The 27,941-nt window shown below is 37.5% G+C and overlaps 1 protein-coding gene and 1 pseudogene across 1 annotated transcript; both read right to left on the reverse strand.

Moving 5' to 3' along the window:
• Window positions 1–9,638: 9,638 nt before the first annotated feature.
• LOC136248340 (lathosterol oxidase-like) lies at window positions 9,639–10,894 on the reverse strand (annotated as a pseudogene).
• A 7,261-nt stretch (window positions 10,895–18,155) lies between these two features.
• LOC136248349 (lathosterol oxidase-like) lies at window positions 18,156–18,992 on the reverse strand. Its single transcript, XM_066040139.1, has one exon. It carries the CDS (start codon window positions 18,990–18,992, stop codon window positions 18,156–18,158), a length of 837 nt encoding a protein of 278 aa, XP_065896211.1.
• Between the last annotated feature and the right edge of the window lie 8,949 nt (window positions 18,993–27,941).

Consider the following 27,941-nt stretch of genomic DNA (forward strand, 5'->3'; position numbering starts at 1 on the left):
CGTTCTGCTATCTACTAACCATAGCTAGGTATTGTAATCACTGATTCATAATATTCAGTGAATCTGGGCCATTACAAGTTAAAGTAAACCGGCTATGCATGATGTAAAGTTTTCAAACAGTGCCTCAGAATGTCGCTTCTGCCCTTCTCTGTCTATAACCTTCATTATCCAACAGTGCATGCATGTTGCGAAAGCAGCAAACAAAGTTCATTTTTGCTGCTGCATGATGAATTCCTCACAGCCATTTTGTCAATTATGATGTCACACTTTGTCAACATGAATAAGGTCAATTTGAGTCACATTAGATCACTAGCCTGTACCACTTTTTGAGACTGGCAATCATACCGATTCAACCTTTTCTTCTGTTAGTGCATATCTCCATGCATTCAGAAATTGTCAGTGGTAGAGTGTTCACATAACTATATCAAAGCAGCAATGGCCTCAAAATAATGCTCTGAGGGATACCACTGTGCATTATGTCCCAGGAAGAGAACTGATCTTGACATTTGACATGATGAGAAATCTATCAGTCAAATAGTACTTAAACCAACACATGCAGCATTTGACACCCCCAACTCAGAAAGCCTTTGACACAATATAGAATGGCGCAGCGAGTAAAATGCTTTCTTCAAGTCTAAAAAGACAGCATAAACTGCATTAGCTAAATTAGAAATGATATATCATGGCTACTCTTATCCTCAGTAGGCTTCCCAAGCCTGTATGCAGCCTGATGGGGATGTCTTTTAAGTGGCAAAAAAATTTATCCGGACATTCCTGCAATAATATCAACCAGCATTAATAAATTTGAAATTTGTCTCATGTGTGGCTGCTTTATTAGAACAACTGACTACAAGGAAAATGATTAATTCAGTCTAAATAAGGGCGGTCATCTACACCTGCAGATATATAATATAGCAGACATTTAATCCCTAATTCAGTTTCAGTCCATAAAGCCATGGCTGAAGTATATTATAGTAATATACCTCTGCAGATGTAAATGACTTCTCTTGCTTTATTACTGACTTTTCATTTCTATGATCCCTACTCAACCTTATTAGGATTCTTACTTGTACTTGTTTGTTCGCTTTTTTGAAAATTATTACTGGTGAACTCTAGCATACTCCATCAAAAAGAAAGAATGGTGCCAGACATATCATAGAATTAATTTTGCATCTGAACACGAACCCCAACTATCCATTAAAAGTGAAGTGTTCACTATGAAAATATAGACATTTCCTGTCAGAGCCATACACTACCACATATTGACAGTTTGTACTGTCAGCAAAAAGAAATGGGGCACAATGGAGGACAAAATTAAGCCCCATGATGTGTGCATGTACACGGTATGCTAAATGGCACTTGTTAGGCTTAGAGGGTAACTAACAGCCAAAAATCAAACCTATACGTAGCCTGAGCTCCATTTGTCAGAAGCACCAGTTAATAAGTCAGACAGTAGAAAATTCTGTAGCAACCCCTTAGAAGCATTTTGGATCACACTGAAGGTACTTTTGGGCTTGATTATAACTAACTTGTAACTTGACCAGTACAGTACTTCCCTTACATCATGAAGGCATTGTGAGGCTGGTATTTCTGATATTGATGCATAGATAGTATCAGTATAATATATGATATAGCCAATCAATTATATAGATAGTTGATATATAGTAGTGTCACTCAGTATAACAATGTGGGGGAGGCCAAACATATAAATTATGGTATTTAACATTAAATTTAATGTTGATTTAGCAGTGCACAAGCCAAGCCCAAAATAAACTGTGATGTTTTAAGGTTTCTATGTAGTGCCAGCCACTTGTATAGCAATAATAAAACCTGAGTAGCTTTGTACATCCAACTTAAATATTTCAACTTACAATGAGGAGTATGTACATGTTTGTCTTGTAAATGTTACAGTTAGTGATTACAGTTAGTTCTACATTGTGATATTATTATGTTCATATCGTGACATAAACCTTGAATGGTGATATAGGATAGAGTTTTTCTTTATCATGGCAGCACTAGAGGCTGGTTTCAGGGCAATATTAGTTTGTGAGAAAGCCGTGCAAATCTCCATGTACAGTACTATCATACTGTGTTACATTAATTTCATAACACAGTGACTGTTCTATTAGTGACTGTTATACAGCAAGAAACTACATGACTGTTCTATTAGAGTCTAAGTGTTTTTCATGCAAAATATTAGTCATGGTTCCTCAGTGTCCACTTTCTCCAAAAAATTGCTTTTACCAGTTTGCCAGCAAAATTGGTCTATCCCTAATGATAGCATAAGTAAAGAGCTTGATTTTAAACCTAGTTTTGTATTTAACGTCAGACCAGTTTATCATCTGCCTTTGGACTACCCAAATGACAATTGCCCTGTTCATTTTAAAGCTCTATGTGGTAGACTGTGACTATGCAAAGTACCATTATTAACCACTGGTATTGATGTTTGATCACGCATACATTTCCCTTGATGATTTTACTGATCACTCTAAAAACTTTGCTGGTACAGAAACTCCCTATCCTGTCATGGATATTACATATTGATGAATGCAGCCACCAAATTTCAGAGCAATCACAAAATCTGAAGATTCATATGCGAGGTACAATTACAATATACACTGTCAACAACATGGCAGCAGGCACAACAATATGCTCTAAGATGCGGCATATTTAGATCCTGCCAAGTAGTCGCATGAGTAGACAGGAGTACTTGACTGAGGAAGTGCCCCTACAACTGCTTATTGTCAGGTTTGTTCAGTCTAGTCATCACAAATGATAAGAGCAGCAGTTGTGTACAGCCCTGGTAGTTGTCTTTATTAAGGCCAACTCACTTTCTTCTCCAGTAGAACTTGATGATATGTCCAATTGAATTGGATTTGTATATAGCTAATAACTTATTATAACACGCATGAGACCCAATATAGGAATTATCGTAAAAGCTCAATAAACAGTTGTACAGGATAATAATTTATAGAAATTATTATATTTTATTTTTTTATTATTGGACAACTATCCCTCTAGGGAATTGCTAATTTTCATGGTATATATAGGGTGCCAACAGAGGTGGAGATTTAGGGGGGAGAGGAGGCAATTTCTCCCTCACTTCATAGAGTAGATCCCCTCACTTTTTCCTATGCCCAGAAGCTAAACTGACGGTACAGCAACAATTGTATTGGGAGTGTACGAGATTGAGATACTCTCACAGAGCAATCACCTAACTACTCTAATAGAACATTCATGTAAGTTTCATTGCTTACAATGCAAATTATGCAAATCTGTCTGCCTTAACAAATGTATCTATACATAACCTAGTGCATGGGTCTATTTCAACTGCCTTCATTTACTGATGTATTTATATTCGCACAGTAGCTGCTATCTCTTAACCCATAATACAGGAGCGGTATTCTATTCAAGTACACATATACCACTGAAAATGTTAGATGCAATCTCAAATAACTATTTTCCTGTAAGGTTAATCCTTCGGCACTGGATTTCTGCATTTATATGGCTTCAAAAATTTGCTATTAATTTCGTTTTCAACAAAATATTCATTGCTCCAAACTTTATATGACTTCAGTTGTCACACCTTCAGAGGTGATAATTTTGGAACCAATTTTAGGCAGGTTTGGTATGCCACACTAAAGTACTGCAAACATATGACTTGTCTCCCCCCTTCCTCCTACCACTACCACTTAGGAGTACTGTTCTCTGTCCCTGGAGTACAGCCATAATCTCTGGTTCTTCCCTGCTAGTGTTAGTTGGTGGGGCTAGAAAACTATAAAGCTGAAATTCCAACATCCCAACATCAAATATTAAGATACTTGCTGACTCTGGCAAGTCATTGCTTCCTTGCCTTCTGTTAAGTCTTTGGTTGCTACAGCAACAGTCACCAATAATTCCATTATAGTCATTGGAGGATGTACTGAGAGAAAGTGTGGGGTAAGATCTCAGTGAATGCAAGCTGAAAGATATTTAGTTTTATAAATTGCTGCTAATAACATTACAAGATGTAACTGCAACCAGCTATCTATGTATATAGCAGCTGCTTTCAAAGAATGTTCAATCAATTCATTTCACCATGCAGGCATTCATGGTTAGGAATTTCGTACTGTGGTTAACTATTGTAAAGCAGCTCCTTTGGACAGTTGGAATGTAAAACCGTGATGCTGTACTTTTGCCATTTCTGTTGATAAAGAACTTTATACACCTGTATGATTTCAAATGCAACATGTAAGTACAATACAGTGGTCACAATTTGTTTGTTTAAAAGCAATTTATAATGGGAAAATAATTATCATAATGTGTGGAACTTAATTGGGTGTAGCCACAGATGCTCTAGCCCTGTAAACTGTGTAGGCGTTTAATATCTAGCCCAAGTATTGAGTGTGTGCATTTGAGAATTATCTACTATGCATTCAGAATAGCCTTTCAAAGAGTTGATGTCGTCTGATTCACGGTACATAAAAAGGTAGCTATAGAGTTTTAACTTTTAAACAATTCACAATACCAAAATGTTTGGGTGCACATGTCAAGAGGAAGAGGTTTAATTTCAGCATACACACTGTTTGATCCTAATGGTTGATGTTCAGTTGACTGTTCTATTAGTGACTGTTCTATTAGAGTATTTCAATGTTTAGCAGCTATTTGACAGTTTTACTTCTGAAATATGATTTTAACTCCCTTCTAGTAGATATCAGCTCTTCCCTTCTTTCTCCTTTCACCTTTTCATTGCATCCCATGCACCCCCTCAACATTGCCCTTGAATAAGAGTCATGTTACAAGTAATTTGGTGATGAATCATGATCACAGCAGCTGATCATGATCAACAGATTTATCAGAGTCAAGTTACAAGCATGCTTGTAAAATGATTGAGCATGTGAGTAATTTTTCTCTATCATGAATGAACCAAGGAGACAGGCATCAAGCAATATCAGTCCAACGGTGACTCCAGGGGGTTTCTGAGGATTCCGGAAATCGGTCACGTTCAGATCAATACAGCAGTCAATCACTCTAATAAAGCAGTTTCATCACAGGATTGGGCAGAGTTTACCTCTCTGCCCACTGTTTGAGCATTTATTATTAATTTATATTATTAAAAATAAAAAAAATAAAATAAAAAAAGCAGTCACAGTATTCAGAGCAGCAGTGTAGCAAGCTATGTAGTTATAAATAAAGATTTTTATGTACTTTATTAGTGGTATTAATACAGTTAGTGGAGGGCAGTTATTTTAAGCGGGCAGTTAACTTTTTTTTAGTCTTCACCAAAAATTTACTTGATCAGAAACCAGTCACCAAAAATCCTGGAGCCGCCTATGATCACCAACAGCTTTATAATGATTGTACTGCATATAAGAGATGTTCTCTGCACTTCTCAATAGACCATTCAAGCACAGAAAGGGGCTTAAAGTTTTCAAAAACCATGTGATACTTCTGTATAGCTACAGTCCATGCATGGAGCACAGGCTTTCTTGCATGACCCCCAAATTATGGTTTAAATAAAGAACAGTCTTAAAAACCCACCATATATAGGCATGTGTACATTGTGTATGCTTTGCTTTTATTGCAGTACAATCCACACAATAGCCAAGCTGTCAAAAAATGGTGCGGCCTTCAATAGCCTAGCCATGGGTTTAAAAAAGTTGTAAGTGGTAGCCAAGAAATGGTTACACTGCTTGAAGGTTCTTAGTTTACTAATTTGTTAAGATGCCTTACTGTAGTTATACTGATAGTAAAGTGTCACTAAACTTAAGTATATGGAACATAATTATTTTACTAAGTTTTAAACTCTCAGTAAAACATCAGTGATGCGGGTTTACTGAAAAACTACTAAAATAACAAACAATTAACTGTTCCATATACTGGGGATATACCACTGTAGTAAACTAAGATACTTCAAGCAGTGTTAATAATGCATTTGGTTATTCATGCGGTTATACACTTGGTTCCATGAAGATGCACAGAGTTAGAATTCTGCTTATGGTCAAATAAGGCTGAAATGCCTCACAGTCATTGATTCTATAGCTAGTAGCTATATTTGAGCCAAATGTTTAGTTGTAGGGATAGTGCCCATACTACTGTGTTCATGAAACATGGCAGTGTGTAATCTGTGTATAGTCCTGCACCAAATATGCCAGCATAATAAGCATAATAGGCTGGAGTGCTATGCCAGGATGATATTTCAAACTATGGAGCTTAATTCCATGAAAATAGATCAATATTCTCTAATAGAACAGTCACTTTGTAGTGAAATACTCTAATAGAGCACTCCCTGATTAAAATGTCCCAAGAATTGTAACAAATGTTGCTAACTTTGAAGCATAATGCAAGCATAATAGGAACACAGCCAAACACTGAAGAGCATAATAGGTGAAAATTTTGAGAAATTCCTGAAAGCATTTTTGGCAAAATTTTGAGCATACTTGATTCGGGCCTATCTATGTACAGATTTCCTAGCTAAAGGAATAAAGGCTTAGGTAGATCAGGTGACAGGGTGAAACTCTACAATATATTATATATATACACTACTGCATGAGTTGTCCTTTTGTTTAAAGTTCTGTGTCTAGTAGAAGAATATTGAGCAGTCCTCTGATACAGTATTATAGAATGACAGAGCAAATTCTGCTCTTCTTCATTTTTAGTAAAAATGATAAATCCGAATTGACTATAGTAGCTATGTTCTCATTATTAACATCAATGATGGGGCTTAAGAATCTGACTGAAACAGGTATACAAAGGTAAGCTAAAAACTTATGTTTCATTGCCTTTTTGAACAGCAAGAAATATTTCTTATGCTGTGCAGTGGTCACCAATTTTGTTCCCTTCATCAACAAAGTATGCACTTGAGGTGGTGGGGTGAAGAGTGATGCAGGAGTGGATAACTACTACTATTATGTGAGAGTGGATAGTTATTGTAATTGCTAAAATTAAATGTTGTGGAATGTCAAAACAAATAACACTTAATTATTAGTGAACAAGTCAGTTGTCTATACTCTTACAACTAAAGCTGGTAAGATATTCCATGTTGGGATAATGGTTAGAATTATACTCATGACCTTGTAGTGCAGGAATTAAAAGTTATGTAACTTAAGATCTTCCAGTGTTAACTACAATAATATGTTCCTTCTGTGAAGTAGCTTTTCCACTTCAGATAACATTGTAGTGACACTGTCTGACATTACAAATATGGCAGCTATAATATGGAAATAGCTTCAAGTTTATGTTTGGTGGGGTGCAGCCCATGCTGTCACAACATACTCTACTAGACTAGTACAATACATATACGATAGGAATCTCATCATGCAATATATGGCAGCTAACTCTTACATTTCAGTACACATGCTACTAATGTCTATTTATACATTAAAACCTAAGTGATATGCACTGTAAATATACATGGATTGTTTTGAAAGACATATTTCAAAGAAATTTAGTTATTTATTTATTTATTTATTAAGAGTTCACAGTACAGTATAAATGCTGAAAGTCTGTAGGACTCCTGGTCCTACAGCCTGTATAAAGCTGTTACAGAAAGTATGTTTGAAAAGGTGGAGAAAGGGGGCACCCTCGAACCTGCAGCCATTTGATTAATGCTCGAAATAGTGTAGAGTGCATGTGCTTACAGTATTTCTACAGGTGAGTAGCAAAATGGGCTGTATCTATATGATCATGACTATTAATGATGACCTTTTGTTTCAGACCCATGCCACTATCCAGTGCCTTATGAAATTACCAGAGGACTTGTTGATTTAACCCATAACCACTTCATTGCAGCTAGCACATGTACAAAAAAATGTGACTACTTATGACCCAATCAATTTCATCTTTAGCTATACAGCAGGGTAATGCATGGAGCAAAATTATAGTGTAGCCATATCATAATGTAATGTGTACACTGTCTCTAGCCAGTAGGAAAACAGGTGCTTTAGGCTATCAAAATGAAGCTTCATATAAGGTAACACTCAAAGCGTGATTTTAAATACATTTTGCACTTGCAAGTGGGCTGGTGTTCAATCCTCAAAGTTTGTTTGTGTAGTCGTCACCCACAAACCACCAAAAAAATTTCCTAATGAAATACTAAACATCAATACTGCCTTTGTAAAGGATATATTATTAATCCCACACAATAATCTAATGGAAATGTTTGTTGTACAATTGATAAGTCTGTTGGTATGGTCTAATATGTGTGTTGAACTATTACATCACGTTGCAACAAACACAGATATAAATAAATAAATAAATATACGGAAAGTTAAAGCCTGTACAATTACTGTACAAGACTATGTACTTTCCTCATGCTCACACTAAGGCACTTGGCAATTAATATGAGAGCCACTGGCAGCTACATCCACTCTTAGCAATCTAGAGGTGAAATGAGTGATACAACCGGCCATAGCTAGTAATATGTGTTGTTCACAGCACTAGCTATATCTGCCTATGTAGCACATCATTGTGAAACAAGGCTCTTCAAAAATATTACAATCAGAATTAATGCTATGTCTGCTGTAGATAACTACCCCCCAACCAAAGAATTAGTGATCCATTATAGTACGTACGGACGCATTGAGCTGGATCCTCAAAAACATTTAATAACTCATGGATGTAATCACACATGATCTTGAAATTTGGCTCATTTGTAGTACTGCTTGACCTGCAAAAAAAAATATAAAATCTTTTTGTTCAAATGTCTGATACAATATTTACGGCCAATTAAAATTCTCACCATACATTTCCTATGGGAAGCCATAAAATGCGAAGTCCATTACAGTCCTTTCCTGAACTTTTAATGGAGCCAAACCGTGTGTGTCTGTTTTTGACACCTTTTGCTGTCACAACTAATCATCTGGTTGGTTGAAATGTTAGCCGGCTTTCTTGAGAAAAAATCCACTTTTGAATTTTAGCTATTTTTCAGGATCCAGCTCAACTTGTACATACTATAAATGTATATTACATATTACAAGGCTGAGGTGAGATGATTATGCTACAATATTCTTCCTGGTTGTAGTTTATGTACAGAAGAATCTTAGCAATGCACGTTTTTGTTACTTAAGGCAATGGCTCAAGTAGGAACCCACAGTATATTATTTTGTTTGTAAGTAATCCTACATAGCATGTTACTGATATCTTTGCGTGTACATGGGAAATACAGGCTGGGCTGAGTAGTTCCAATACTGCACGAGTGAATACTTTAGGGACAGTGTTATATTGTTTGGATTGTTGGATTTACATAGAAACACCCAAAAGGATGATAGTTCAGAAGAGATTCAAGGAGTCCTGTTGCAGAGTAAAACTTTTCATTTTTACCAAAAAGATTTATTTCAACTAACAATTGCATTCTATAGCATTGATTACATGCCTAACAAGGCTTATTTAATTATGCTACTGATTATCAACAAAGACAGTAACTTTCTCTTTATCACATATATGAGGCTTCTATTCTATTCACAGTAGTGTCTCAAGTGTCGTGCAAAGCCATCCATGATCGTGTATGTATTCACCTGCATACAGTACTGCCAGCAGTGCTACAAGTGCATCTAGCATATACTTTAATTTGCACATATCAAAGTAATCTCAAAATGTCATTGTCTATAACAACAGTTAGATTAATGAAAACAAACTCAGCAAAGAACATGCTTTGTAGATTAATCATCTTTTACTGCAAGTAATCTCCTTACAGAATCTCTCGGACCTTCACCTTCAAAAGCACTTGGACTCTTAAATGAGCCACCAATGTGATCCCACAGAGTGAAGAATTGGCCATAATTGAAGTTATAGTATAAATGATGATCTGTGTGATGAGCTGATCCATTGATGTATGCCTTCAGTAGGTCAGGTACACGATAATTTCCATCATGAATTGACACAGCCCAAAGATTAGCCAAGACAAATAATGTTAGATACAACAGCTTGTTTAACGGAAACAGAAATGGATAGATGTGATATGGGACACTTTGCAAGAAACTATCAATTGGATGTAAGGAATAACTAGCAAAGGGTGTCGGCACTATCCACTTATGGTGCTGCTTGTGGACATGTTTATACACCAGTTTACTATGGAGACCACGGTGAATCCAGTACACATTAGCAGAAATGCGGTGACTACTCTATTAGGGAGTTTTGTCGTAATTCAATTTGCATCTCCATTATAGTTGTAGATCTAACTTCAGTATTCAGTGGATCCTTAAGTGGTGGTTCATTACGGTATGTCTGCTTAATTAAATCCTTAGAAATGCTAAGCGTGTTCATATGGCTTTCGGCGACATTCGTGGTCATGTGTGGTAAATACCTATCGCCGAAGATTTTCTTAACGTGATTCATACCACCAATGAATTTATTACCACTTATGGTGCATTTTGTAGTCTTCTAATGGATCGTGGTATAGTAAGCTACTGTAGCATGATCGTTTACCTTCAATTAACTGAAATCCACAAAATTACTATAATAAAACTCTCTAATAGAGCGTTCAAGTTTGACCGAATTTCTGCTAATGATCAAACAATCAGTAAACAACACAAGTGTTAAAGTACTAAACAGAATGAATACCCATGCAACCATATGTTCCACCCTCCACTCCATAGTACAGTTTGCTATAGCCACGTACTTCTAGTAGAAACACTGCAGCGGTTGGAGTAGCTGCAAAGGGGATAGACATACAAGCGCATTGTATCTCCAGCCCCACTTGATTCTTGAGGAACTTCGGATGCTGCATCAGTGACCGGTCAAAGATGAAGAAATAGCTAAAGGTCGAACAGGTAAAGTATATCACATATGCACTAATAGTTGTGATCAGAATCAGGCTGAGTAATTGTCGGCGCCAGTCACTTGGATCAAAGCTGGCAGGATACAAGTATGGTGTAAGGACAAATCGATCGCACGAGTCCAGGACTAAATCTGCCATTTTAAACCTGTGGATATAGACAAATAATCATACTGACACGGTTAGCGGTAGCTATAGCTAGCTAGCTCATATAGCTAGCTATAGCTAACGATTAGTCGAGCGATGTCGTAACATTAAATATAGCCAACAATGGGTTACTCTACAGTTAGAAAATATAGCTAGCGTGACTATAACTACTCACTTTTTTTCCGCCGGGGTATGGAGGTCTTTGTAACCAGAGAAACGACACACTCACGTGAGCTCATAGGATTTCCTTTAAAAGCAAGGGTTTCAGGATGCCAATCGAAAGTTTTCCTTATGGGTAATTTACGGGGAGTCGCCAACGGTGAGGTGAACTCCACTGAACTCCAGTTGGTTGATATTTAGGCCCGGCGGCAGACGTCATCAGTCTCATCACGTATTGAAAAGCTTACCTGCGCACGAGACGGAAAGCCGGCACTGAAATTTCGGTTATTTCCATGCTATTCTCTTCCGTTAAAATAGCATGGAAATTGCATTCAAAGTCTTCATGAAAAGCACGAGATTAATCATCAGTTTAGGAGTCAAAAATAATAAGATCTACAAACCACATGCTAGCTACTTGCTTGTCACGCTGTCACTTTTATTCAGTAAGAATTGTAAATGATTGGAATGGACTCCCACATGATTTAGTTAATGTTAATTCAACCAACTTGTTTAAGACACACCTAGATAGATTTTATTATGATTACCAGTATGATATTGTATAGTTATTTTTGTAGTATAGTTTGATTGTTTAGATCAGGTTTTTACAGGCTTTGCTTTCTTACCTGCATGTGCCCCCAATAATAAATAATAATATGTAACAGGAAATTCTTTTTGATAGTGCTTCTATTCAGGCCACCCATATCACTAAGTAGACCTGATCTCATGTTAGTTTCCACAGGTTGGAAGCCATCCAAAGACGTGCTGCCCGTTTTGTGATGTCAGACTACCACCGAATGAGCATCGTGTCAGCCATAATTAACTCATTGAACTGGCAATCCATCAGCAGACAGCATGAGGAATTGTGTTTTTCAAGATTGGTAACAAGCTTGTTGAAATACCCATACCAGAATACATCACATTAGCACCTAGAGTCACTCATGGAAACAGTATCAAATTTGTAAAGCCCTCAATTACTGTCAACCCCTACAAATTTAGCTAGTTTCTCCTGAGATCTGAATCAGCAAATGGAATAAATTCCCTCCCTGTGATTGCTCCATAGATTATTTCAAGACCATGCTAAAATCAATGACTGTTAATATATTATACTCATTTATGAGGTTTACAACTATAATAATATAATAATAGTGATTCCATCATGCTATTAGAATTCTCTGTGGTTGCTAATCACTCGGCATCACTTTTTGGCTGCAAGGAACTGTAAAGAAGATTGCTATGGTTTATTACACCAGGTCAGGTTATTCCTCAGTGCCATCTGACCCTCAACACCACTACATTATTTTTTTGTATACAGCCATTTCAATTCTGTAATCTTGCATTTGGTGTTGTAAAGCAATAATAAAGTAACGATAAAAACAAACTCAACTCATTACAGACATCTTAGCAGCTATGGATCAAAGATATCAGGATGATGTCATCTTATTGGACTTTAGCAATGCTTTAATTTGACATGGTACCGCATAAACATTCAGTGTTAAAGAAGTTGCATAACACTGATATTCATTCTAATATTCTGAATGAAATGGCTATGCATGGTTACCTCAGAGGTCACAAGTTCCAGTGTGATTGTCAACAATCTGAATTTGTTCCTGGTCAGTCTGGTGTTCCTCAGGGGACAATTCTGGGTATGTTTTTGGTTTAACATTAATGATATCAGTGGTAGTATTTCCTCTATAATACAACTCAATGCTGCCTTTACCGTGTTATTAAAGACAAACAATAAAGCAACAAGAATGTTACATTTTCTCCACAGAAACTTGTATAGATGTAGTCAAGAAGTCAAATGCACGGCACCTTGTGAAACCTATGCTGGAGTATGCATTGTGTATCACTGTGTGGGACCTTTATTTTGTCAAAACATTTTTAAAAATGCTTTAGAAATGGTGCAAAGAAGAGCAATGGGTCTTATGACTGGCGAAGTAGAATAAGTATTTAGAAAATCTTCAGTGGCTCACATGCAGAGAAGGCAGACATCAAGGCTTAAACTATTTTATAAGGCAAGTCGTCATACATCAGGATTAAAAATTCCACGATTATTATAGTCAAGAAACTTCAACGTAGTCAACTAGACTTCATCATCCCTTATATTTCTCAACACCTATATACACCAATTCATTGAGCTATTTCCCTAGAACAATTGAAAGATTGGAACCATTAATTGAGTCAGAGGTTATTTATTTGTAGTTAATGTAATTACATGTATGTAAGTAGTTAGCTAATCATAATGTATGTGTGTATTTGATTTTTCTTGGGGCTGGTCCCCTAGATGTATCAGTAATTACTGACTGTCCAATACCAATATAAATAAATAAATTACTGCTGGACCTGTATTTTTGGTTGGTCTTGTGACAGTTGAAGTCATGCCAGATCGTTACAAAACTTAGCAATATATGCCGTCTACCAAAGAGTACAACACGTTGCATACTTCAGCAGGCAGCTCGTGTTGCCATCTGTTCATACAGGATGTCTCAGGCTTCAGCATCATGGGATGTACACTCCCCAAATTAAGCAGGAAAAAACCTCATACATGGACACAAATTTTGGTTCCAACAGGTCTGGTTAATACATTTTTTACCTCTAAAAGAGGAAAATCTCTATATTACAGCAAAAAGTGGCCAAAACGTCTTGGCCAAAATGTCCGTTATAAAGAGATTCCACTGTATATGTAACTGTTGAACTATTGACTTATGTAGTTTTATAATTACATAGCTGCAATTTAACAGGGCTCCAGTTACTATTAATTTTTAGTAACTTTTTAACCTGAGACTAGACTCCTGACCCCTTAATAATATTGTATGCGACCCCTTAATAATATTACTAATTGTCAAATTATTGTTACAACGCCAAAATACGTGTGTTGGAGAGGACACAAGGCACCAACCAAATTCTTATTATAGCACACTCTAATTATTATTATGCATATGCTCACATAAGTACAATGCCTAGTAACACACCCCTCCTATAAAAAGGAAGTCAGCTATGGCTTTCTGCTAGAAATGAATGTACGTACAAAAACCAAAGGGGTGAATAAAATCACAAATGTCAGTCATACAAGTTCAAAGAAAGGGATCATCCAGTTCTCGACAAGGCATCTGCAATTATATTGTCTCGGCCCCTTATATGCTGTATATCTAATAAGCAGTACTGCTGTAAAAGTCTCAATAATAAGCTTCTGTACATAAGATATTTTAGCCTCCTTAATAAGACACTTCAAACAGTTCTTCAATCTCTTATAATGAAACGTACGTAATCTGAGTTGTTCTCTGAAAGTTAAGAAATCAGCACATAATACAATTGTTTTCCCTAGAAAACAGAGGAGACGTGCAAGATGGGAATGTAACAATTACAGCACATATAGCAGTGTAGCTGTTATCTTAGAATCATTGAACTGGGTCACTTTAAGAGAGTGTCATAAAGTTGCAAGACTGTCCTTCTTTCGTGATATTGTACATGGATCTACAGTAACATTTCTTCAGACACACTCACACTGCCACCCACTTCATTGTATTCATAGTTTCTTGTCAATATTTGTAGTTAGTTTAACCATTTGGAACTAAGTGTATATACTTGTAGCTAAATTCTCTTCCGTCCTGGACATAATCAGTAATTACTGCCTGCTCACCATAGCTCAGAAATAATAATAAATAAATAGGACTTCCAGAACAAAATTCATCATAATTACAAGTAACATGTGTGGCAGCAATGAACAAGAAGTTCCAGGAAGATGAATGGAAGAAATTTTTGGTTGAGGAGAGACAACAAATTTACAAGTTAGCAAAGCTGTCCTTGCAACGTGTATGATAACTCTGTTATGATCCAAATAGGATTGGTGGAAACATCGCAGCATCACTTACTGTTATTGTGATAGTAACAAAACATACATATGGAAAAAGTAGATTTTGATCAGACACAGGAAACCAGTTTAATTGTCTATGATGTACCCTGAAACATGATAATATTTTAGTATATAGCTAGCACAAATGCACCTGTTCTGTACAGTTTCTAAACACATTTTAACTCAGGACAGAATTGTTTTGGGAAGTTGTATATCATTGTACATCAGTAAATATCCTTACATACGAATGTATTCTTTCATGCAAAATAGTGAAGCTTTGAAGACTGTTCTTTAAAATCCATGGTATTGTGGTGTTAAGAAATCAGACGGTATCAAAAACAGCTCTATATATATATATACACCACAGTTTAACTAAATACTCAGTATATTGCATGCTCAGCGCAATTAAATTAGGTACATCAAATCACCACTTCGTCGATGGTGGTAGATTTAGGTGTGCAATTATATTATAGGAGTAAAGTGCCTGAGTAGAACATGCTTCCAGAGATTTTAGAAGCTCTCAGATTGGATATTAAGTTACTTTTAGTTAACAATCACAAATTTCCAATGTTTAAGCTGAAATATAACTGTAGATAAGACTAAACTGTAGCTTTGATTGTTCTATTAGAGTAGTTGCTTGACTATTCTATTAGAGTATCACGGTCATTTTTAATGCAGTGGAAGGTGAAAAGTTAAAGTGTTGCTGATCTATAACAGATGTTGGTTAAACATAATTGCATGCATGCTACAGAAACACAGTGGCATATGGTTATTGTTGTCAACACAGCAATAGTCAGACTGCCACTGCATGAGCTAAAATTCAAAGGGGGTTTCTGTTGAAGTCACAGAAACCAACCTGGATTTGCCACTGCAACCATACAGGAACTATGTAACCCTGCGTATCCACATGTAACCTTGTGTAGCTAGCCTGTTTTATGGATAATTACATGAGGGAGTTAATGAGTATTAGACAAGGTGCTACATGAGAATACACAGGTTTACATGAAGATTATATAGCTAGCTACTGGGCCTGATGAGTCCGTGGAACAGTTGAAGTTAATTTTTTTAGCTAATACTGAGGTTAGTTAAAGCCTTCTAGAAGCTAATGCTTACATCCTGTGCAGTAATGTCTTGCATAGACACCTGCTGCACATACTGAGCCATTGCGGTATTCGAGAAAATACTCTCAACTGGATACGTGACTTCCTTACTGACAGAACACAACATGTACTTTTAGACAAGAAGAAGAGCACCACCTGTAAGTTCTCTCTGCATGGTGTCCCCCAGGGCTCAGTACTCGGACCCCTGCTATTCCTACTATTTATTATTCATGACATCTCCCGCAAGATAACTCGAGCATTAGGCTGTATGCAAATGATTTGATAGTTTACCAACAAATACAATGTAGTGATGACATACAACAAGATCTAGATATACTAAGTGAGTGGGCTATTACTTGGAAGATGAAGTTTAACATCCCTAAATGTGAACACCTTACAATTACCAACAAACAGTCCCTCATCAACTCAACTTTATAACAACATCATGCATAAAGAGTGACATCTACTAAATACCTCGGCATTATCATTAATTGTAACCTCTCCTGGTTAGACCATATTGTATGTATTTGGAATAAAGTTAGATCTATGCTGCATTCCTGCAAAAGAACTTGAAACAATGTTCTAATGTCTTAAGAAGACAAGCATACCGCTTCAGTTACGTCAGACCAATAATTGAATACGCATCCACAGTATGGTCTCCACACACCATGACAGATGTTCAGAAGCTTGAAATGATACTGCTCGTTTTTTTTAAAATGAATTTTCAAGACATGCTAGTGTAACTAATATGATAAACAAGCTAAAGTGGAGAACACTTCAATGTCGAAGAAATATTGATAAGTTGATTATGTTTTACAATATGCTAACTGGTCATGTTAGTCTAGACTCTCAAAACTATTTGCATCCTAATACATCCAGTACACGTGGTCACAACTTAAGATACAGGCAAATCGGCAAATGCCTACCAGAAATTGCACCCCACTTACCCTCAACCATCCGGCTATGGCTGATGTTGTACACTCACAATCCTTAACTGATTTCAAGAACAATTTATATGTACATTATACTCAGTAATTGAGGTCTGTACGTTACCCCTAAGTTGAACTCCTCGTCAACATGATAGGTTTCCACGGCGCACGTGATTGCTTGTGGAGGCGGGGTGAAAAGTGATAACTCTGGCCTAATACAAAGGAATGCAAGTTCCCACGAAAAAAATGAAAACGATGGTTGGTGTTAACTTTCACAAAGGCCCCGTTAAGTGGTAACAACCTATGCAACAACATAACTTGAAGCCATATTACGATATTGATGATAGCTGGATTCTGCACAATCAGCACTTTGCTGGCACTGTACCAATCAACCCAGACTTCAAATTGCTGCTGTAAAAGACAGCCAGACAAAATTAACAGACCCGGTATATTGTAGGGCATGAGCATGAGCATGTGTGGTGTGCCAGATATGTCTATCGAAGTCTGACCATAGATTTATAAACCCCATGCAGGTACCTGGGGGTTATCAAATCTATGGTCTATGAGGGCCCCACTCTGTAGCTAGTGGAGCCGCTCAGTTTAGCTGTATACGCCGGTCGGAATGCAGTCGGAAAGGCTTTGCCATACCGTATAGTTCTAGTCTCCCATGCACTGGCACACAAAGTAGCTTATATTAAGCAAAGGCTGATGAGCAATCACGTGACCCCTGGGACATCCGCGAGATTATTATGACTGCATCCGATTCCTTTGGGCTGAAGAATCCCAGCAATGCGTGTCTTGCGTACACAATTGACCAAGTTCAAAATAATAATATTCAATTTTAGCTGTGTGGAACATTTTTTTGTATATAGCTATAGTCAGTGCTACCTTGATTATCCGATCCCATTGGTAGCTACCAAGATATCAGCTCATTAAATTATTTATATACAGAAACCTGTTCAATTACTTTAATAAAATGCACACTTTAGACAAAATATACTCTAATAGACCAGTCATGTCTGTACTGTTTGGATAACCGAGTGTTATTTCAGACAATTGAGGGAGCACCGTATAGAAGCTATAAAACAACTTGCTGTCTGCATAGCTACTTTGCGGAACAAAATTGATATCAAGAGCATTCTCTGAATACCATGTCTAATATGTTATCAGTTAGATTAATGAAAACAAACTCAGCAAAAAACATGTTTTGTAGATTAATCATCTTTTGCTGCAAGCAATCTCCTTACAGCATCTCTTGGACCTTTACCTTCAAAAGCACTTGGACTCTTGAATGAGCCACCGATATGATCCCACAGAGTGAAGAATTGGCCATAATTGAAGTTATAGTATAAATGATGATCTGTGTGATGAGCTGATCCATTGATGTATGCCTTCAGTAGGTCAGGTACATGATAATTTCCATCATGAATTGACACAGCCCAAAGATTAACAAAGAGAAATAATGTAAGATACAACAGTTTGTTTAATGGAAACAGAAATGGATAGATGTGATATGGGACACCTTGCAAGAAACTATCGATCGGATGTATGGCATAGCTAGCAAAGGGTGTCGGCACTATCCACTTATGGTGCTGCTTGTGGACATGTTTATACACCAGTTTACTATGGAGACCACGGTGTATCCAGTATATCAAACAATCAGTAAACATCACAAATGTGAAAGTACTAAACAGAATGAATAGCCAACCATATGTTCCATCCTCCACTCCATAGTAGAGCTTGCTATAGCCACGTACCTCCAGTAGAAACACTGCAGCAGTTGGAGTAGCCACGAAGGGGATAGTCTGACAAGCGTACTGTATCTCCAGCCTCACCTGTTTCTTGAGGAACTTTGGGTGCTTCATCAGTGACCGGTCAAAGATGAAGAAATAGCTAAAGGTCGAACAGGAAAAGTATATCACATATCCACTAATGGTTGTGATCAGAACTAGGCTGAGTAATTGTCGGCGCCAATCAGTCGATTCAAAGCTGGCAGGATACAAGTATGGTGTAAGGACGAAACGATCGTACGCATCCAGGACTAAATCCATTTTTAAAACCTGTAAATATAAAATTAGGATAGTTACCAAGTATATATAACTAACATTTGGCAAAGCTTTATAGCTATATAGCTGCATTGCGCAGCTAAACGTGCATGGTTATAAACATGATAAGACTACTAGTAGCACAGCTCCTCACTTTTTGTCATGGAGGCGGTTCTTTGTACAGTGATAAAAGTGATTGCTATAATAACTGTGAGCGAACTCACACAAGTGGTGATCGATAGCCGCGCGAAAAAGTTTACACAACGCTTCGTGCCCGCGGGCGCCCCGGTGCGTATTATTATACCACAATTGGTTCATAGATAGTAATCTAAGGAATCATTTCTCACGATCAGTAGTCCAAAGTTAAGGTTAGGGTTTGGGTTCAGCTTTAGCTACTATTAATCCAGTTAGGGTTAGGGTTTGGGTTCAGCCATATTCTTAGGCTAGATCACTATTGTATTTAAGTACGTCTAAAATTCAGGGTTACAGCAGCTGGCAGCGGTGGTACAGTGGTTAGGGCTCTGAAAAGCATTGTAAAATTAGTACTACCCTGCAAAAAAAACTATAAGCGTTGGCCCAGTCTTTATTCTATAGAATTCTCTTTTAGGGGGGAATTGGTGGGGATTAGGTAAAAGTCTATATAGCAGCTAGTTACATACAGTAGCAGCAACACTGATGTATGAAGTTCTAGTACCCTACCAACCATAAAATCTGCATGGCTGCACCCAATCACAGGTTGTAGACTTGGATACATAGGACCATTCTCAAAACAAGATCTATTAAGATCAAACTTCTGAGCTGAGGGTATTTTTGCTGGTTGTGCATGCTATATATTTAAAGGTAAACTGGCTTAGAAACTTTTTTTAAGATTACACTTTCTGAGATACATTTAAGGATAATAATTTTTTTGAAATTTGAGTGAATTAATTAATTATTTTGAAAACAAGCTTAATTCAAGAAACAGGGTAAATTTAGGCTCTGCAAATATAAATAGTTTACTGTGTTAGAATTTTTGAGACTCATACATATATAGTTATATACCCTAGGAAATTTTAAAAATTACAGTATATCATCTTAAGAGCATTATAATTGTGTATGCGATTTTTAATCTGGGAAATTTTTACATGTTAGATGGTCTGAGATTGATCAAATCTGAAGGCATCTTTGACAGTTTTGTATACCATTTTTCAGTATACAGTATAGTTGTCACTCACAATTTTAGAGTGTGAGCCAGAGATTTTAGGGGGAAGGTTCCCTCCCTAAAAACCCTACTGCACTGACCGGAGTTTTATGCGCAATTAAATTTGAGGCACTATAAAAATAGCACAGGATTTTATAGGGAGACAGCATCAGCTAAATCTGTTGCCAGTTCAGCTGGTTTTGTACTAACATGGCACTACACTACAGTACAATAGCACTCACCTGTTGAATCCCAACTGGCTCAGCCAGCCGGCGAGTCTTCTTTGTGGATGTGATATCACTATGAAGTGTGAGGAGCATGAGGTGAAATTGATGAGGCCGAAAGTTCCGTTCATGTGTGTATGTAAGTTCAGTCCCTCCATGGCAGGTGTTTTCTCTAGGGCTCCACCACCAATGGATCTAGTGAAAGTGGTGTACTATTGTGTGTGTGGTGTATGTATGTGTGTGGTGTACTATTGTATGTGTGTCTCTCTGCCAAGGAGGAACGGCCATGGCTGATTGGTGAAGTTTAAATCAACCATCAATCAATCAATCAAGTGAAGTCTTATTAAAGTTTTTGGTCTGTCCTTCTGATCCTGATATGGCCTTTTGTTATTAGTTGTCAGGTCCAGCATGTGCTTGCTTTGGCTATTGTTTTGTGAGAACCGCAAAGAAATAATCGAATGTGTGCATGCACTCTACTAACTATGGACATGTGCAGAAGTATGAAAGTATAGCAACCACAGTACAGTAGCTAGTACTGTATAGTAGGGATCTCCAAAAAATATGTATGCTAAAAGTGCCTGAGTGATAATAAAATTAATGTTTGTTATGTCAGTAGTGGTGCATAACCACTACATTATCGACAGCAATTTAATTTGGCAAATTATATCTGGATACAATCATCCACCAAATGAAAAGTCCACTAATATGCTACGTAAATGTTTCAAGGGTTATAATTTTAGCCATCAGAGTTTAAGTCATCAGTTAAGCACATATGCATGGTGCATCTTACAAGCTCAAAGCGAAGATTGTATATTCCCTATGCCAAAGTTGCCACCTCTAGCTATAGCAGTCTCACTTCTAGCTCTTGGATGCTGGAGGTTATTAGTAGACAACATGACAATTATTATACTGTTCTATAATGATAGGGTATACAAATACTTTATTTGACTGCTTTATTAGAATGTATGTATCATGACTATTCTATTAGAGTAAATATATGCATAGATAGTATATATTATCTATGATCTTTCTGGGACCAGGTCCTGTATTCTTACATACACTGTTGGGATAGTTTGAGATAGCTCTCATATTTTCACCTGTGATACATTAACTGCAGAAAATCTTTTTCATGAGTTTCAAACTGCTGTAACTTGCTAAGCAGCTAACAAGGTATACCATTTCTGGAAAAAATTAACAAGGTATAGACCCTTTTCAGGTGAGCTGCTGGCCTGCTGCCATAGCAACATCTGCCATCTTGGAGTACAACCCGTTTTGCAACCCTGGTAGCGTTGCTTTCTATAAGAGTAAAACAATACCCAGGAAGTAGAGCTTTTTCTTCTGCATTCCACAGCAAAGGGTGACCTGGTTAAAAGTACATTTTCCCCCACGCTACCAGAGTTTCAAAACGGGTTGTACTCCAAAATGGCGGATGCTGCTATGGTAGCAGCTTACCTGAAAAGGGTCTATATTTTGTATACTGACTCTGTATGAGTAGAAATGGATGGGGTAATTAAATCATTATCTATGTCATATATAGTTGCCTTTGAGAATTTGGTACAAGTAGATCAGATCACTGTGACCCCTTCGTCTACAGTGTTGTAAAAATGGTGGGTTTAGATGTCTTAATCTGTCATAGTATGATAAATGGCTGATAGATGGAATTATTCTGGTTGCTTTATGCAAGTGTTTGATTGTTACGTAAGTGTACAAAAGGGTCCCCATATGACTTTGCTATATTCAAAAATTGGGCAAACAAGGGTTTCATCAGAGTCTTTACACTGATGAGACCTAAAATACGTTAAGCCTTTTTAATTACTGTGTCTGTGTGAATATTAATAGAGCAGTCAGATATATAACCATCAGGTACTCTAAATTAACAGTTGAAAAGGACTCAGTGACAAATTCTCCATGCTGACATTTCCCTAGATAGAGCACGTGTGCTTTGCAATCTAGTTAGTTGAGTGACTTTCACCCAAACAACATCCTATATCTCTCCCTGTTGCTTAAGACCTAAACTCCCTGAAAAGTTCTAGTGTGCCCTACTGACATGTACAACATTAGGCCACTCCAAATAAATTCTCTGTTCCCCGTCCTGGACTCAGGCGTATTTGCATGCGGGCGGGCGGTTCATTTCCATTATTTCATTATAAGATTGGCTAGCTTTTCAAACCATTATTTGCCTGGCACAGCCAAAAAGGCTGCATAAAAGCATGTTTAAGCTTGTTCCTTCCTTTTGTAAGTTGCAAAAACAATAAAAACGTGAAGTTTGTGCTGACTTGATAGCACTGTTGACAAGTGAGCTGACACTGTTTCAAGATGGCTTATACTGAGCCTATCAGTATGCAAGAATGACCGGAAAATAATGGAAGAATACGGAATAATGGAATATCTAGAGCTGACAGTAACCAGATGCGGGCGGTGGACGGGAAACAGAGAATGTATTTGGAGTGGCCTTTAATATAGCCACTGAACAAAAAGCCGGCAAACAAGGAGTACAAGAAATAACAAGACACCTGCTTAGATTTAAAAAGTGACAAACGATCAAATGTTGGGGGTACATTACTGCTCCACTCCGATGTCCATAAGTAAAACCAGCGCTTTTCCCATCACTCCGGAGTCCGAGTGTAAAAGATCTGATTGTGGGATAAACCAACGATGACTTGTTGCGTCCATTGCGGACTGTATATGCTTCTGCATACAAAGTTTTGAAGAACTGTAAATACCTGGACAGCAGCGTGAAGAAATTTAGTCGATCGTCACGAAAGGGCGCGCGCTTAGTGGTGTGCGAGGTGGTGTGACAAAGTCGTGTGACGAAGTCGTAGAGGAAAGTGTGGATGAAACGTTCGGCCTGTGTAGTGAGCTGCGCTTTAAGAGGTTGTTTATTTCCTGATTGTCATATTTTGCTTGTCTTTGTCTCGTTTCTTTCCGTAGGTTTAATTCCGGCACGTAATTTGGAGTCACGGGGTAGCTCAGTAGCTAACTGCAGGTCAGATCGACCATAACGATCCACCATGCCGATACTGATGACCTCAAACTCCAATTGCAAACAACCAGATAATGGCCAATGGATGATTTGGTGTGACTGTTGTGAGTACTGGTGTCATTGTGATTGTCTGGGGTTAGAGGATTGACTTTAGTTGAAACTCTATTTTGTTACCGGTGTTCTGGTTCACCTCCACCATATGGCAACCTGCCTGTCTACCCCCCTCAATCCCCTCCCTCTTTCCTTTTGGGGGGATATTCCAGGAACACTGTAAGTGAACAATGCTTATGATCCATTGGCAATGTAGTTTGTTCTCCACCAGTTGGTAAAGCTGGCACTGGGAGTTAGGTAGATTGTTCCAGTCCTTTCCTGCCTACTTCCCTGGAGGGAATTGCTCTGAAAGCTACCATGTTTATGTCATTCTTTTATGATACAGAAGACACATTGAATCACAATTAATGTTTGGGTATTTGAGTTGTTGGAAAAGGTGACAGCTTGTTGCAAGAGTGTTGCTCATTACATCATCTTCCCTTTGCTGCCTTTTGTTCTGTTTCTTCCTCTGGTCAGTTTGCTTGTCATTTTGCTAAGTTGATGGAGGAAAAGCTCCAAGCAGCTACTCAATTGATTGAGGACAATGCTGATAGCTTTCCATTGTCCTATTCTAGAGTTACATCTACAGTTACATGCATCTTGCTGGAGAAGCATCCTTCTCTTCGTCTGCCAAAGCCCTAAGTTTTGATATCTCCAACTGCTTTTACCCTCTCCCTTTCCATATGCATCCTTAATGCTTGACAACTTGGACAGTATTTTCATTCGTCGCACTATTCTATGCATTGACTGTGCTACATGCTGGGCCTTCAGGACTTGATGTTGCTTCGTAGAAAAAACCTTCTAGTGAACCTCTGATATCCTCTGTGATGCTGTTTCTGTAGTTATTGGGGTTTAGCTACAGCACTAGTTGGTCCTACCAAGCATTTACTGCCTTCTTTGGACAACCATCCTGGCTATTGGAATTGGTAAGGTCTCCCTGTGGTTACTTTCTATGCATTACTCAAAGTGACGTGTTGCAGGTTGCTGTTCCCTTACAGTTGTGTGCTGGCCAGTCTGTCAGTTGTGAAGCTGCCATCCATGACATGAAGGCTGTTTTGTTCTTCAAGTAGATGCTGCTAATGCTATTATATATATTTTTTTAAATCATCAGGCTAACTGCCCTCAGAAACATCTCACCGTCTTTATTAGGATTCTGACTGTATTATGAGGATTCCAAGCTTTGTAATTATATTTTTACCTAGAGGGCACAGCCCAGGGAAATACTTTGGCAGTGCTAATGTGTGTGCCCTTAGTATTGTGTTGCTTATCCTCCAACTATCAGATATTGAAATGTGGTATGCGGGTGATGCCTGAGCTGATGGCTCCCTGCAGAGTCTCCACTCTTGGTGGGATTGTTTGATTCATCTGGGACCCGATTTTGGCTATTCTCTAAGTGCAGTCAAGACGTGTGTGAAAACCACAACATGCCACATGGCTTTGTTTCATGGGGACATCATCACTGGTGTTGACAATTGTCAACTTCATTCTGCTTTGGGCACTGTTGAGTTTTTGAATAGTTACATTCAAAACAAGGTTTCTTCATGAGTGAGAAGCTTTCTGAGATTTAGAGATGTACCGATATGGATATTTTCCAATATACCGATAACTGATAGGTGACCCGGTCTGACAAAATCAGTCTTATACTATATTATAGCCCATCAAATTTTGACTATAATTTCAAAGTTTAAAATTCAATAACTTTCTGTGGACATGATAACTATTAAAATGTTTTACCACTTTTGACTTCTGTAGGTGATTTTCCTGAAACTTACAGAATTATTGTAGATTACACAGAAATGCAAACACATGTATTTTCCAGCTATAATACTGACTTTGTCAGACTCGGTCACGTATATTGGCTGCAAAATTACTGATTCCGATACCGATATCTGAGTCAGTATGGACACAACAATAAACATTAAAAAAGTGTGGCAAAAGCTTAAAAGGTGGTCAGTAAAGGAAAAAAGAATTGTGATAAAGGTAGTTATAAAAAGGTGTGTAAAAAGAAAAAAAAGGTGTGACCAACTCAGGAATTGAACATCATGACAACCTTTGCAACTTCAGAGACTCATGCTTTAACCATTGTGCTACCAAGTCAAGCATAAGATATTTTGGTACTAAAGTGAACTTTTCACCAATACTGATATCGGTACTGATACTGATATCGTGATATCGGTACTGATACTGATATCGTGATATCGGTACTGATACTGATATCGTGATATCGGTACTGATACTGATATCGGTACTGATATCAATATTGGTGCACCTCTATTAGACTGCTATCACCCAGCATAGCCTTCACAGGTGTTTCTACATCATTGCTTGGATAGTGTCCATGTACTTAGAGCTTTTTCTCCCATGTCCTGTGTCTTAATTTTCTTCCTGCTATGACAGGTTTGGCCCCATTACACGAGAAATACTTTCATTTCCAAGTCGCCATGATGAGCTTAGTGATCATTTTCTAAGGTTCTATACGATATGCTACTGTGAATTCCCACCTTGATGTTTTTTGTTAGGGACTTTTGGGGTTGCGATATTCGCTTCCCACTCTCATCTGTACATGAACAAGAGGCTTATGGTGAACGCATTCGGCAGATGGAGAGGGCATGCTTTTCACCATTGGTGTATACAGCTACTGGCATGATCCTACTGCCACTACTGTATTCCCTCCATGTTGGCTGATAAGTGGAGTTATAGAAAATGTCTGTTCTAGTTGTGTTGTTTGTTAATAAGATCTGTTGTGATGTGTTTGAAGGGTCATTGGTTATATACCAACTTCGAGGTCGACTTGATTCTGGCAGCCCTGAGTGATACTGGTATTTTCAGCTGTCCAGCACTCTGACAGCCAGTCAGCCATTACTATAGTGACAGCGGCAAGGGAAATTCATCTAGCCTGGGAAAAATAAAATACAAAACTTTGGGGATGCTAAATATTTACAAATATAAAAATTAAGAAAATCGTGCAATTGAATAACAGAAACCTTTAAAATTCATCCTAGAGACATCTTACACATGGCAAAAAAATCATATTTCTGGAATAGCATTCATCTATCATCAAATATGGCATTAAAAACAAGAAAAACATAGACGGTTAGATATAGATTTTTTTTAAATATTGAAACTTTGAATTTTGGTCTACCTGGCTGTCTGACTACAGTTGCAAGGCTGTAGGCCAAACAAAGCAGTGCATGGCCACTATTTTACACCACAATAACCAAAATGAATTATGCAGTGAAACACGAGATGGATGATGGCATTGTAGTATAGCTTGGTGAGAAATCCCATGGCATTGAACAAAATAATTGTCATAACATGCCAGTGTAGGGGTTTTCTCATGCATGCTGTAATGCCATCATTCATCTCATTTCACTACTTTTTATCACTTGGATCCCTACTTTATTTTTAAATATACTTACTAATACTACTAGTTGATTATATAACAGAACTCAATGACTATTATATCAATTATTTACCACATAGTAACACCTTCAATAACCAGCTGCCTTGTATTTTATCTGTAAAAATAAAGTTAGTCATAATTAAACTTGTACATGATGAATTCATGTTTTAATTTTCTAAAGTCTTCTGGTTTTTCAATTTCATTTCATCCCTGTATATTTATACACATCTGTTGTCACACCTTGCTGTACATGTGACAATCCCATAACTGCAAATACAATGTGTGGGGTATAAAGATCTCTCATAACTTAATATGCACTTCCTTAATTTATTACAATGTCATTAAGGAAGCCATAATCAATGCTAAAATGCAGATATTCATTGAAATGAACACCTTTGATAAAATTTCTTAAGAATACAGTTCACATTTCCTTCTATGTAGCCATATCACACAGCTGCATGTTATGGTAAACAATTCTAGCCAAACATAGTTTTCACCATATGCTTCCTTAGGAGAAGGCATAAAACTTGCAACCCTTTCCCGAGCTTGTAATAGAGCCCAACTGCGAAAGCCTGCTTTTGACACCTTTATCATCACTAATTATCTGGTTGGCTGAAATGCTATTTTGCCTACAGCCTCTAAGGCCAGCCCTGATCCTTTCATTTCTAACTGAAATATGTAGTGCAAATCCAAGGATCTGAACAATAACTTATAACACTTGAGCCACTCAGCCTAGCTGTATAGAATGACCCAGCACAGCTTTGCCATGTATACTCACACACTAACATGCAATGCTATATACAGTGTAGTGTTGAAAAGTCTGACAAACAAACTAGCATACTTGTGAGTTCCTAACCAGTCACTTGAGCCATTGTTTTAAGTAACCAAAACATGCATTGCTAAGATTCTTAAATAAATGGTAACCAGAAGTAACAATTATTTTACAGTGGCCTGGGCTTTACTAGATTGTTCCTTTGTTGGAGGTTATTATTTATTAGTTAGACATGCAGGTTTCTTACCACAATAAAAACCCTGCATATATATTGCACCTATCAAAAAAATGCTATTGTCTAAC

Source organism: Dysidea avara, chromosome 1 (genome assembly GCF_963678975.1).
Source record: "Dysidea avara chromosome 1, odDysAvar1.4, whole genome shotgun sequence".
In the NCBI taxonomy this organism is placed as follows: Eukaryota; Metazoa; Porifera; class Demospongiae; order Dictyoceratida; family Dysideidae; genus Dysidea; species Dysidea avara.

What these genes read in the sequence shown, in the direction of transcription:
- LOC136248349 (XM_066040139.1), bottom strand. Translation starts at nt 18,992, where the DNA reads ATGGATTTAGTCCTGGATGCGTACGATCGTTTCGTCCTTACACCATAC.